General features: G+C 39.5%; 1 protein-coding gene across 3 annotated transcripts; it reads right to left on the bottom strand.

Annotated features, from left to right (window-relative positions):
* Window positions 1-6,449: 6,449 nt before the first annotated feature.
* Window positions 6,450-11,325, bottom strand: LOC109869621 (uncharacterized). Of its 3 annotated transcripts, none has more exons than XR_004205319.1 (9): window positions 11,035-11,325; window positions 9,787-9,897; window positions 9,269-9,331; window positions 8,550-8,720; window positions 8,175-8,335; window positions 7,788-7,942; window positions 7,578-7,627; window positions 7,438-7,481; window positions 6,450-7,352 (listed from the first exon to the last, which is right to left on the bottom strand). XR_004205319.1 is itself a non-coding variant. In XM_020459879.2 (9 exons), exons 1-8 carry the CDS (start codon window positions 11,074-11,076, stop codon window positions 7,439-7,441), a joined length of 831 nt encoding a protein of 276 aa, XP_020315468.1. In that variant the 5' UTR covers window positions 11,077-11,324; the 3' UTR covers window positions 6,450-7,352; window position 7,438. The 3 variants fall into 3 exon arrangements, 2 of the variants coding, with proteins under 2 accessions (XP_020315468.1, XP_020315469.1); XM_020459879.2 differs by having other exon boundaries at window positions 8,175-8,370; window positions 11,035-11,324; XM_020459880.2 differs by lacking the exon at window positions 9,269-9,331 and having other exon boundaries at window positions 8,175-8,370; window positions 11,035-11,323.
* Window positions 11,326-12,013: the final 688 nt, after the last annotated feature.

Below are 12,013 nucleotides of genomic sequence, written 5' to 3'. Positions count from 1 at the left end.
CCTACTTGGTCGCTCCTTTTTTTCATTTTTTTTCACCTTTATTTATTTATTTATTTATTTTTATTTTACCCCTTTTTCTCCCCAATTTTTCTCCCCATTTTTCGTAGTATCCAATTGTTTAGAAGCTACTATCTTGTCTCATCGCTACAACTCCCGTACGGGCTCGGGAGAGACGAAGGTTGAAAGTCATGCGTCCACAACCCAACCAAGTTGCACTGCTTCTTAACACAGCGCGCATCCAACCCGGAAGCCAGCCGCACCAATGTGTCAGAGGAAACACCGTGCACCTGGCAACCTTGGTTAGCGTGCACCGCGCCCGGCCCGCCACAGGAGTCGCTGGTGCGCGATGAGTCAAGGATATCCCTACCGGCCAAGCCCTCCCTAACCCGGACGTGGCTGGGCCAATTGTGCGTCGCCCCACGGACCTCCCGGTCGCGGCCTCACCTTTATTTAACCAGGTAGGCCAGTTGAGAACAAGTTTTCATTTATAACTGCAACCTGGAGTGATATATGTGCATATTATGATGTGCAAATAGAGATACTGGGGTGCAAAAGAGGAAGAGGGTAAGTAATAATATGGGGATGAGGTGTTCTATTTACAGATTGGCTGTGTAAAGGTACAGTGATCGGTAAGCTGCTCTGACAGCTGATGCTTAAAGTTAGAGAGGGAGATATAAGACTCCAGCTTCAGAGATTTTTGCAATTCGTTTCAGCCAAAGGAAGTGTTGGCTTTGGGGATGACCAGTGCAATATACCTGCTGGAGCGCATGCTACGGGTGGGTATTTCTATTGTGACCAGTGTCGTGTCTTTGGCTATTAAGTGATATGACATGCTATTCTATAAAATAATTTCTCCGTAATTAATATCACCTGATTGAGCTAATCATGTAAATGTAATTAAATAGAGAGTTGGGCACCACAAAATAATATTTATAGAGCTGTTATCTTCCGAATAAACTCTTAAAGACCTAGTAATATTTTACATCAATAGCAGTCAATATCAATCGTCATCTTATTTCAGTCTCATCTGAAAGTTGTAAATTCTTGGTTATCTGCATGAACCCTGGCTAACAATTTGAATCATCAATACAAAATTGGGTTTAATTATTTATTTACTAAATACCTAACTAATCACTCAGAATTACACATACACATAATTAAATCATAACTTGATTACAAATTACGTCATGAAGGAAAACGTCCCTAGCGGGCGGAACAGATATGACAGCTTGTTACACAAAGGAAAAGGGCTGGGTTTGAGTGAAAGAGTGGGAAGACTGAGGGACACAGGGAGAAGCTGTGCTATCGTAAATACAGTATCTGATGCATTCTAAATTACCGCCCATTTGGAAAAGGAAAATGCAATAAATATTTACTCTGAGCTGCGCTTAGGTAGGTTGGTGGTAGATGGAAGGCCGTGTGGCCCAACCGAGTACTTTGAAGAATGTCTCTGGTTGTCAATTGGATACGTTGTAGTAACGTCGTTGGTTGGTAGACGGGACACTCTGTCTGTTCCTTCCTAACCTGCGTTTGCATCTGCTGTTGCTATCTCAACGGCTAGGAGGTATCTCTTCTGTAGTGAATAAGAGTTCAAAGTTCATACCATTCATAACCAAAGCTCACGCTGATGTTGGCTTCGTTCTGTAGTTATTATCTGAACCATTCTGACATAGGACCGTCGTCCTCACATCTTTGGAACAGGAGGTTATATTGTCGTCAAGGGCTTATATAGGAAGGGAGAGGAGGGCATGTTTGAAAAGTTTTATAGCCCATGTCCCTTCACAGGGGCGGGCCACTGATTGAGTAGAGCCCTATCTTATGAAAACCCAAATCTCACATTTTAGAAGCTAAAATCACATTTCATCCCATCACAAATAATTTCATATTCAAACATTTAAATTGAACAACAATTCCATGTGAATCCGATAACTCTGATGTGTAGACTTTCCACTGTAGAGTTTGTCATCTTATCATTGATGAGAATGTCTCAGATGACAACCGAACTGACATCATATTCATTAAGTACCACCGCACATGTTCAATTGATCGGATTGCCAGAATATAGTTAATTCCCCCCACCCCCTTCTGATGTTCCCAGAATCTCTATGTTAACCAAGGGTTTTGCAAATGTAACCTCAGTAGGGTAGAGAGAGGAAAAAGGGGGGAAGAGGTATTTATGACTGTCATAAACCTACCCCCCGGGCCAATGCCATGACACCAGTGAGCTGAGATAAGGCGGGGCTTTACCTAGAAAAGTCTTATAGATGACCTGGAGCCAGTGGGTCTGGAGACGGATATGTAGTGAGGGCCAGCCAACGAGAACATACAGGTCACAGTGGTGGGTAGTATATGGGGCTTTGGTGATAAAACAGATGGCACTGTGATAGACTACATCCAGTTTGCTGAGTAGAGTGTTGGAGGCTATTTTGTAAATTACATCGCCGAAGTGCCCTTGAACTGGGTATGGTAGTAGGTGCCAGGTGCACTGGTTTATGTCAAGAACTGCAACACTGCTTAGTTTTTCATGCTCAACAGTTTCCCGTGTGTATTAACAATGGTCCACCGCCCAAAGGACATCCAGACAACTTTACACAACTGTGGGAAACATTGGAATCAACATGGGCTAGCATCCTTGTGGAACACTTTCGACACCTTGTACAATCCATACCCGACGAATTGAAGGTGTTCAGAGAGGTGCAACTCAATATTAGAAAGGAGTCCTTAATGTTTTGTGCAATCAGTGTATATCATTATGTATGGGGGTAAATTGGTATTAATTAAAATGTTTTTTGTTGTTGTATCAAAGTACCATTGGACAATGCTCAATGCAGTAGTCAATGTTTATTATATGTTACTTACCTTGTTTTCTGTTTTGCTGTCTTTTTGCCTACCACTAAAGCTGTCATAAATAATGTGAAATTCACAAATGATTGAAGCTTTTGTGCTTTGCTACACACGCAGTACATTCTCTCTCTAAGCGGCTCTCAAGGTGCACAGATAATGTTTCCATTCCCCTTCTCAGACATTGCATGCATGCTATGTCATCGACTGACAGATTGCAATAACATATGATGTGGTTAGCTGATAGGTAAAATACCTATCCAGACGTAATAAGATCTGGCATGCGTTAGCAACACCTTGGCAGAGGAATGCGCCCAACATTTTAGTGCCACTTTTTCGGAACTAACTGCCTTTGACTTGCCGTGCCCTTTGTGCTACTGTCAGGGCCGAATCCTAACTTGAGAAACATGTGCATAACTTTCTGTTCTGATAAATCATGTGTTGGTGTCAATGAGAGATTTATCCAGAGTTTTTTGCGGTCATGTTTATCTAGGATCAGCCCTCAGTGTTTTACTTCCCTCATGTGGAACAAAGTTGTATTAGACAAGTAAGTATATTGTATCCATTACTTGTGCAGTTAGTGAAAGTAACAGATTCAATAGATATGTGAATGTGATATGTCTCAGTACTAAATATGTAATGATGGATGATCAGAAACTGACAAAGACCATGTTTGGATCTGAAAGTATCTAAATAATTACACACATTTTAAAGCCTGACCAACCAGTACAATGCAATTAAACAGTGTTTACTAGATACACATAGAATGAAAAAACATTTTTTTTCCCAGCTCATCGTTTGCAGGACTCAAATCCAGCCCCACGTTTCTCCTTTGCCTTCTCCCTCCTGTTTCACCTTAAAGCGCTCACTCCAGGCTGGGCGGCCCTCCAGAAAGTGCTTATCTTACTCTGGGGCCAATTTTCACATATTTGAACTAAATCATATTGGGACATCTGTCAAAGGCTCCTCTTTTCATCTTAAACAGCTGCCTTTAATCCCTAACAGACAGCAGCTCCATCGAGTCATGGGAATGCTTTTCCTCTGCTCGTAACGGAGCAGGAAGGGAGAGATTATTGACACATACCATGGCATCCACACCAGGGTTAGGCTCAATTCAGAATTGAATTGAGAATGTTTCAGAAATTCCAATTAAATTCTTAAATTTGAATTGAATTTGAAGTAAAGTACTAAACAGGATACAGAATTGCAATTCAAATTTTAATGAAAGGAAATAGAATTCAATAACATTCAAATGCCTCTTCTATTCTATATTAGGTGTAATCTATACAAATATACTGTATATCTTGTACATAAAATATTATACATGTTGTTATATACGAGCATATCAAATATTGTTGAAACAATTGATTTTCAGGAAAAACTCTAAACTAAATGGCTGTTAGGAATATAATTGACTATTCTAAGCAATAAGGTTAAAAGAGTATATTAACATTGTTTCCAGAGGAAAGTGATATATTCTTTGGTATCTGGAAGTGTGCACTGTCAGATTCAATGACACTCATGTACTATGACTGAAGGGAATTTATTTGAATTGCACTGAATTAAAATGTACGTTCTGATATTCAAATGCTACATCATGTGGGGTGTGGCCAATTCAATTCCAATTTCAACTCATGAGTTGAAGGGGATGACCTCCTCAGTGTCGGATGACCGACACTGAGGATATGTTATACACTTGTAGAATGTTATGGAGGTTATGGAGAATTAAAACACATTTTGGCTTCCTTAAAAAGTATTCAGGGAAAAGCTAGTAGACCAACACCACTGCTAGCCTGTGTATTGTCTACAAGAAGTATTAACTGATCAAAAAGGGCAGAGGAATGGCAGAGCTTTTGATATCTGATGCATCTGGATTGATGGAATTATTGTTGTTATCATAACTGCTATTACACTCGCCACTCAACCCTAAGCCTAATATGTTTCCCAAATATCTATAGATCCAGTTCATTTTAAACCAGAGTTGAGAGAGCTTTAACGAATCTGACAATTGGAGGGATGCAGATTGACTCAGTTCAATAGCTCAGACTTGAACTCCTCCCAAAGTAATGACAAGCAAATTAGTATCAGTTTGCAGAGTAATATCCATCATTGCTATCCAGGTGCAGGGTGGGAATAGGTCATAATGTCTAGGCATTCCAGGTGTTTTAATATGTTTCTCTCCAACCAAAGATCTGATAAGATATTTAAATGAATTACAGTGTTATTGCTGATCATGTGTTATTTGATACCTTCTGTAATGCTGATCTGAGCTCTCTTTTAATAACTCAGTATTTATTCTAGGATAACTGTATAGTAACAACATAATATGTTTTCTTGGCCCAGGGTGTAGTAAACAGCTGTATTAGTAGGTAGGCCTACAAGTAGACTTAAACATTTTAAAATAAACTCAGCAAAAACAGAAACGTCCCTTTTTCAGGACCTTGTCTTTCAAAGATCATTCGAAAAATCCAAATTGCTTCACAGTTCTTCATTTGTAAAGGGTTTAAACACTGTTTCCCATGCTTGTTCAATGAACCATAATCAATTAATGAACATGCACCTGTGGAACGGTTGTTAAAACACTAACAGCTTACAGGCGGTAGGCAATTAAGGTCACAGTTATGAAAACATAGGACACTAAAGAGGCCTTTCTACTGACTCTGAAAAACACCAAAAGAATGATGATCAGCGTCCCTGCTCATATGCGTGCACGTGCCTTAGGCATGCTGCAAGGAGGCTTGAGGACTGCAGATGTGGCCAGGGCAATAAATTGCAATGTCCGTACTGTGAGACGCCTAAGACAGTGCTACAGGAAGACAGGACGGACAGCTGATCATCCTCGCAGTGGCAGACCACGTGTAACAACACCTGCACAGGATCGGTGCATCCGAACATCATACTTACGGGACAGGTTCAAGATGGCAACAACAACTGCCCGAGTTACGTCTGTCATGGTCTGGGGCGGTGTGTCACAGCATCATCGGACTGAGCTTGTTGTCATTGCAGGCAATCTCAACGCTGTGCGTTTCAGGGAAGACATCGTCCTCCCTCGTGGTACCCTTCCTGCAGGCTCATCCTGACATGACCCTCCAGCATGACAATGCCACCAGCCATACTGCTCATCCTGTGCGTAATTTCCTGCAAGACAGGAATGTCAGTGTTCTGCCATGCCCAGCGAAGGTCCTGGATCTCAATCCCTTTGAGCACGTCTGGGACCTGTTGGATCGGAGGGTGAGGGCTATGGCCATTCCCCCAGAAATGTCCGGGAACTTGCAGGTGCCTTGGTGGAAGAGCAAGAACCGGCAAATTTGGTGCAGTCCATGAGGAGGAGATGCACTGCAGTACTTAATGCAGCTGGTGGCCACACCAGATACTAACTATTTTGACCCCCCTTTGATCAGGGACACATTATTAAATTTATGTTAGACACATGTCTGTGGAACTTGTTCAGTTTATGTCTCAATTGTTGAATCTTGTCATGTTCATACAAATATTTACACATGTTAAGTTTGCTGAAAGTAAACGCAGTTGACAGTGAGAGGACGTTTCTTTTTTTGCTAAGTTTATGTACGAAGTGGTGAGAAAAAAATAATATACTGGCTATGAAATGGCTTTTAAAGTTTTAATGAGCTTGTTGATTGGCTGTTTTGAAGGAAGTTTGCAACATTCTGGATAAATGTACATTAATCCCCCATAAGCAAAGAACTGGAAGACATCAATGGTACAAACTACAATTCAAACCCTATTAGCCCTTAATGGAGAAAGTCTTCCAAAAACACATGTTTTCTTGGGACACGTGATGTTTTAATATGGACATGTGAAGCATTCCAAAAACACATGTTTTCATGTGGACACGTGAAGTGTTCCAAAAACACATAATCTTATGTGAGGTGAATGTGACAACATGTAAAGCAACATTTGATAACATGAAACTACACATGTGAAAATGTGATCACATGTGTAGTCTTCCAAAAACACATATTTTCACATGATTTCACATGGGAAATCATGTATTTTTTCTGTAAGGATAGTTAAGTATTATTATCAGTAATGTTTGCGATAATTGTAAAGGAATTCTTCTAATTAAACTTTTTTACCAGTCGATTTGAAATAACAAAACAATTATAGTTTTTTACAGTGGACAAAGGCACATTCACCAGATCAATCATCATAAACAGTATAAGAAAATATTGATTTTAAGTCAAGTTATAAATATATATGTATACATACATTATATATATATATATATACATACATACATACACACAATATACAACATAGATTATCAAAATATCCCATCTTTGAATAGCATTCTCATAAAGATAAGGTCCATTCAAATCCATTGATAGTGCCTGTAGGCCAGAAAAAGACTGTAAATGTCCATAGGATGTTATATCAATCAAATATACAATATGTAACCCACCATTGTACATTGTTTATTAGAGATGAGAGCTTGATGGTATATCCTCCTCTTTGGATATGCTCCTCCATCTGCAGCAATCTTTTACGGCCTTTGTGGCAAAAGGAGAAGTATTCAGTATGTAGCTACAGCAAATGCATAGAGAGTCTGACAGAAGATAGATAAATAATACTCACTTTATTCCACCTGCATCTCTATGTCCTGAATATCTGTATGCAAACTACAAGTAAAACTTTGAATTAGAACCTACATATCTGTTTGGGTTGTCATCATGTTGTGTTGGTTCAATTATTCTTGATACTGTGTGATACTTTACCTTGAACTTTGGTACCCTAGTGATGTGTGATGGTCAGTACTGTAGGACATCTGTGGTGGAACAAAATCACGCAAACAAAGGAACTTGTCAATTGTGTTTTATATATATTTCCCCTTTCTCTTAATTTTATTTACTGTGATACTCAATTTAAAGGCATCAGGGGTATTTAGTGCTGTTTAGTAACTCAAACTTCTTAGTATGCATTATTACCTTGTGTGTGATGAGGCAATAGAGAGTGAATATGAACAGCAGTCCTCCACAGACTGATGGAGCTATGACCATGAAACCAAACTTGTACAGGTCTCTATCTTGGTCTCCATCTAGACTAGTCTGAGGGGCTTTCTCTGAGTCCCAAAGGGTGCTGACTGGGGACAACAAGACAGGTCAAAACAGCCAGGTTATATTATGTACAAGTGAGGTTAAGATAATCAGATAGCTCAGCAAGTTGATACATGCAACACTTGAGGACAGTGGGTCTGATTCTCTAAACTACTTTGCTAAATTGCCTGGACTAGATTATTATATTCGATAATTATGTAATTCTCTGTTTTATGCCTTTGCCAGGGAACCTCTCTGGACCTTGAGGAAGTTGCCTACCTGTAGTCAGAGAGAGTGCTGTAGGGAGGGCTGTGGGAGGCTCTGCGGTGTCTGTGTACTCCCTCTCACAGCTCCAGTCTACTGGTGAGTCCATGGTGGTCACCAGCTCCCAGTACACAGACAGGACATCCTGGACCCTCCCCAGGGCCTCAGATGGAGAACTGCTGAATGACATTCCAAAACTCACTGGGTCGTCCTAGTCAATAGGGTCAGAAAATAATGTTTGTAAAATGTATATGGGATGCATGTCCTATCTATACAATTATACAATAGTTTTATGAGCTTAGTATTGACTTCCTTGAATCTTCTTTAAAACACCCAAGTAATGCTGTTATTTATTCATGAGAGAGCTCTTGAGCATCAAACCTCCCTCACCTCCAGCTCCTCATTGATCTGTGGTACACATCTCTGGGAGTAAATGTTGTGGATGAGACCGGTCAGCGACAACACATAGCTGTGGTTGTCTGATCCCCGAGTGTATCTGAAGTGTCCAGTCAGGAGTTCCAAGATCCAGGGCATGGCAGCTTTTACATAGCAACATTTATTCTGCCATGGAATGGAAGAAGAACAGTCCAAATTCATAACAGTTATGATACAATGCTTGATGTCAGGGACTTGTTCTTGATTAGCCATAATTTTATTTTTTATTTTACCTTTATTTTACTAGGCAAGTCAGTTAAGAACAAATTCTTATTTTCAATGACGGCCTAGGAACAGTGGGTTAACTGCCTGTTCAGGGGCAGAACGACAGATTTGTACCTTGTCAGCTTGGGGATTCGAACTTGCAACCTTTTGGTTACTAGTCCAACGCTCTAACCACTAGGCTACCCTAATGATTATAGTAAATGCTTATTTTACAGTCCTTTTTTTAGCTGAAATAAATGTGGTGCGCAGTCGATACTTTCTGCCACTCTCCTAAAAATATAACAAATCATTTGTAAAAACAATTCAAATAAATGGTACCAAAATCTAAAAAAGTATAATTTCTTACAGTAAAAAAATAAAAAGTAGTTAACCTAATGTTCTTTGTGAATTTCCCTGTGATCGCCCAAGTTTGAACTGCACATGCATTTTATGCATAGAAATGACCTTACCAAACTTCTCTGCTCAATAAATGTGTAGGTTATTGAGCATCCACTCTGCAACTGGTTATCTATCTATGTAAAACAGAAATAAATGCAAAAATCAGGAGTCATTAAGTTAACAACATAGATATGAACTTCTCATATCTTGTGTTCATGAGAGGATTCAACGACCCCAATCATCAGTGTGTAATGGTCTAGTCTAACTGTGAAAATATGCTCTCGACCAGGCACGTGCACAGATAGAGGTCTAAGAGTTCCTGAATACCTGCCCTGAGAAAAGTGCCCTTTCAGCTTGGTGTTTTTTTCTTCACTTTGAACACCTGCCCCTCCAAAGGTTTGTGCATGGCCCTGCTCTCCACTGTGAACCACTGTGATTAAACACGTATTTCATAAACCACTCTTGGTTATGTATACTTTTTTTTGTCATATTATAAGAGCTTTATACCGCTTACATTTTTTTATGTTAAAAAAAATAATATATATATATATATTTATTTCCCATTGTTCAGTAAAGCTGTACTACTCACCAGGTGTCTTATGGTCAGCAGGTGATCTCTGGTGATGGAGTGTCTGCACGGACCAGGGTCTCCCATGGTCAAGGGGAGACTCAAGAACACCATCACACACAGACACTTTACCTGAAAGGGAAGGATATCGTGGTTTATTATTGCTCTGATGAAGATCTGAAACCAATGTTGAAACGTATCAGCTTCATGAACAGAAAAATAAAGTTGTATGAAATTTGGTGATATATTTATTTGATATATACTATTTATAAAATATAGCGTTCCATAGAATATATAAAACAGAATATTTCCTATTTCTCAATGGACTTTGTCCCTATGTATCTTCAATTTTGAAACCATATTTTGTGGTTTGATGCACATTGGATTCTTGCTGCACTGTTCTTAGAATCCCCACAGATCATTTTCTCTTTGTTTCTGCATCTTCTCATCTCCTGCTTTTCTTTTCTTTCTGTAACTTCTTTCTCCTCATTCAAACACTGTCAGGTCTTATTGATTTTTCTATTTCATTTGTAATACTTATTGTTGATGCCACAAATCCACTACATTAGAATAATATTTATTACAAACAGAAATCCAGATGAATAGAATGAGTCAAGCAGAGGGGACGATAGATACTGGGAATTCTAACTCCAGTTATATGAGTAGAGCGGAGCCCCATGGGGTGGAGCTGTACGACATATAACATCCATTTCCTTTTTTACTTGTTCTATTGGTTATCTATATTAAAAAGAAACCTACATTTCTAATGTTAGAAAACTACTGAAAATAAACATGTTTTGGAGCATTCTCTGAACACTCAATTGTTAACCTCTGGCTTAGGTCAATAACAATAATGATTATCACACATTAGAAATAATCTAATATAACCATAAATTAGCTTTCATAAAGATGACCCACATTCATACAGTACAGTACATTATAGTCACATGATGTGAATTAACTGTCCATGCCATGTTTACATTTTTCCTACAGTAGTTACATATATTCATTTCAAACTTGAAAGTATGAAGTCTGAAATGCCAAACTACTGCAAGAAAATACGATATTCACATTTCCAAAAGAGGGACATAAGTAATTTTACGTGTTCCGTTCTAATGTCAAATCAGTCATACCGCGGGGAAAAATGCAGCAACTGTAGATTAATCAAACAGAATACAGTAATGTCAAAGGCAGTTTTGTCAAGAGATTTCCTTCACAAGAGCATAGCAAAATGAATGAAAGTCATGCAGAAGTAACTGTTTCTCTTACCTTGGTTTTGCACTGAATGTGGGTTGGCACGAGGAGGGTCATCTGGCTCACCTATGAAAATAGAGAAGACCAGACTCCTCTGTCAGAAGCATTGGAGAAGATAGATGATGTGTGTCTTCTCTTTTAGCCCTGATCAATCCCTCTAGTAAACCTCTGGAGACAAGACATGCATTAAAGAGAAGCTGACAGTCCTCTGGCGTGGATGGAGCCCAGGTTTCCCCAGCATGGACTGATGTGGTTCGACTTCCCTCCGAAAGGTCTGGAGCTCACAGTGTGACTGCCTGCCTGAGCTGTAACTCAGAGACTATTTTAAGACCTCCCTCTTCCTGCTCTCTCTCTCTCATATGGTCCACAGGAAACTATGCCCCGTATCCCAGCTTTCATGATTCCCAATAACAACTGGAGGGTCTCGACTTGAGACATACAGAGCCTTGAAAATCTTAGTATTTGCCCCCTTTCCGATTTCCTCTATTGTTGCATATTTTTGATAGTGAATGTTATCAGATCTTCAACCTAAACCTAGTATTTGCTAAAGGGAACCTAAGTTTACGAATAACATACAGAAAGTATACTTATTTTATTTATTTATTTAATTAACAAAGTTATGCAACACCCAAGTCCCCTGTGTGAAAAAGTAATTACCCCTTACACTCAATAACTTATTGTGCCACATTTAGCTGCAATGACTGCAACCAAACACTTCCTGTAGTTGTTGATCGGTCTCTCACATCACTGTGGAGGAATTTTGGCCCACTCTTCAATGCGGAACTCCTGTAACTCAGCGACATTTATGGATTTTCAAGCATGAACTGCTCGTTTAAAGTCCTGCCACAACATCTCAATTGGGATTAGGTCTGGACTTTGTCTAGGCCATTCCAAAACTTCAAATGTGTTGCTTTCTTAGCTATTTTCATGTAGATTTGATTGTGTGTTTCGGAGCATTGTCTTGCTGCATAATCCAGCTGCGCTTCAGCTCACA

The sequence above is a fragment of the Oncorhynchus kisutch genome, linkage group LG24 (assembly GCF_002021735.2).
Source record: "Oncorhynchus kisutch isolate 150728-3 linkage group LG24, Okis_V2, whole genome shotgun sequence".
Classification (NCBI taxonomy): Eukaryota; Metazoa; Chordata; class Actinopteri; order Salmoniformes; family Salmonidae; genus Oncorhynchus; species Oncorhynchus kisutch.
Note: the sequence above shows the minus strand (reverse complement) of the source record. Positions and strands in the feature narration are given on the sequence as shown.

What these genes read in the sequence shown, in the direction of transcription:
- LOC109869621 (XM_020459879.2), bottom strand. Translation starts at nt 11,076, where the DNA reads ATGACCCTCCTCGTGCCAACCCACATTCAGTGCAAAACCAAG. An exon ending in ATTGCCTCATCACACACAAG is followed by an intron (nt 7,628 to 7,787) that starts GTAATAATGCAT and finishes GTTCCACCACAG; the next exon opens with ATGTCCTACAGTACTGACCA. An exon ending in CTAGGGTACCAAAGTTCAAG is followed by an intron (nt 7,482 to 7,577) that starts GTAAAGTATCAC and finishes TTTTACTTGTAG; the next exon opens with TTTGCATACAGATATTCAGG.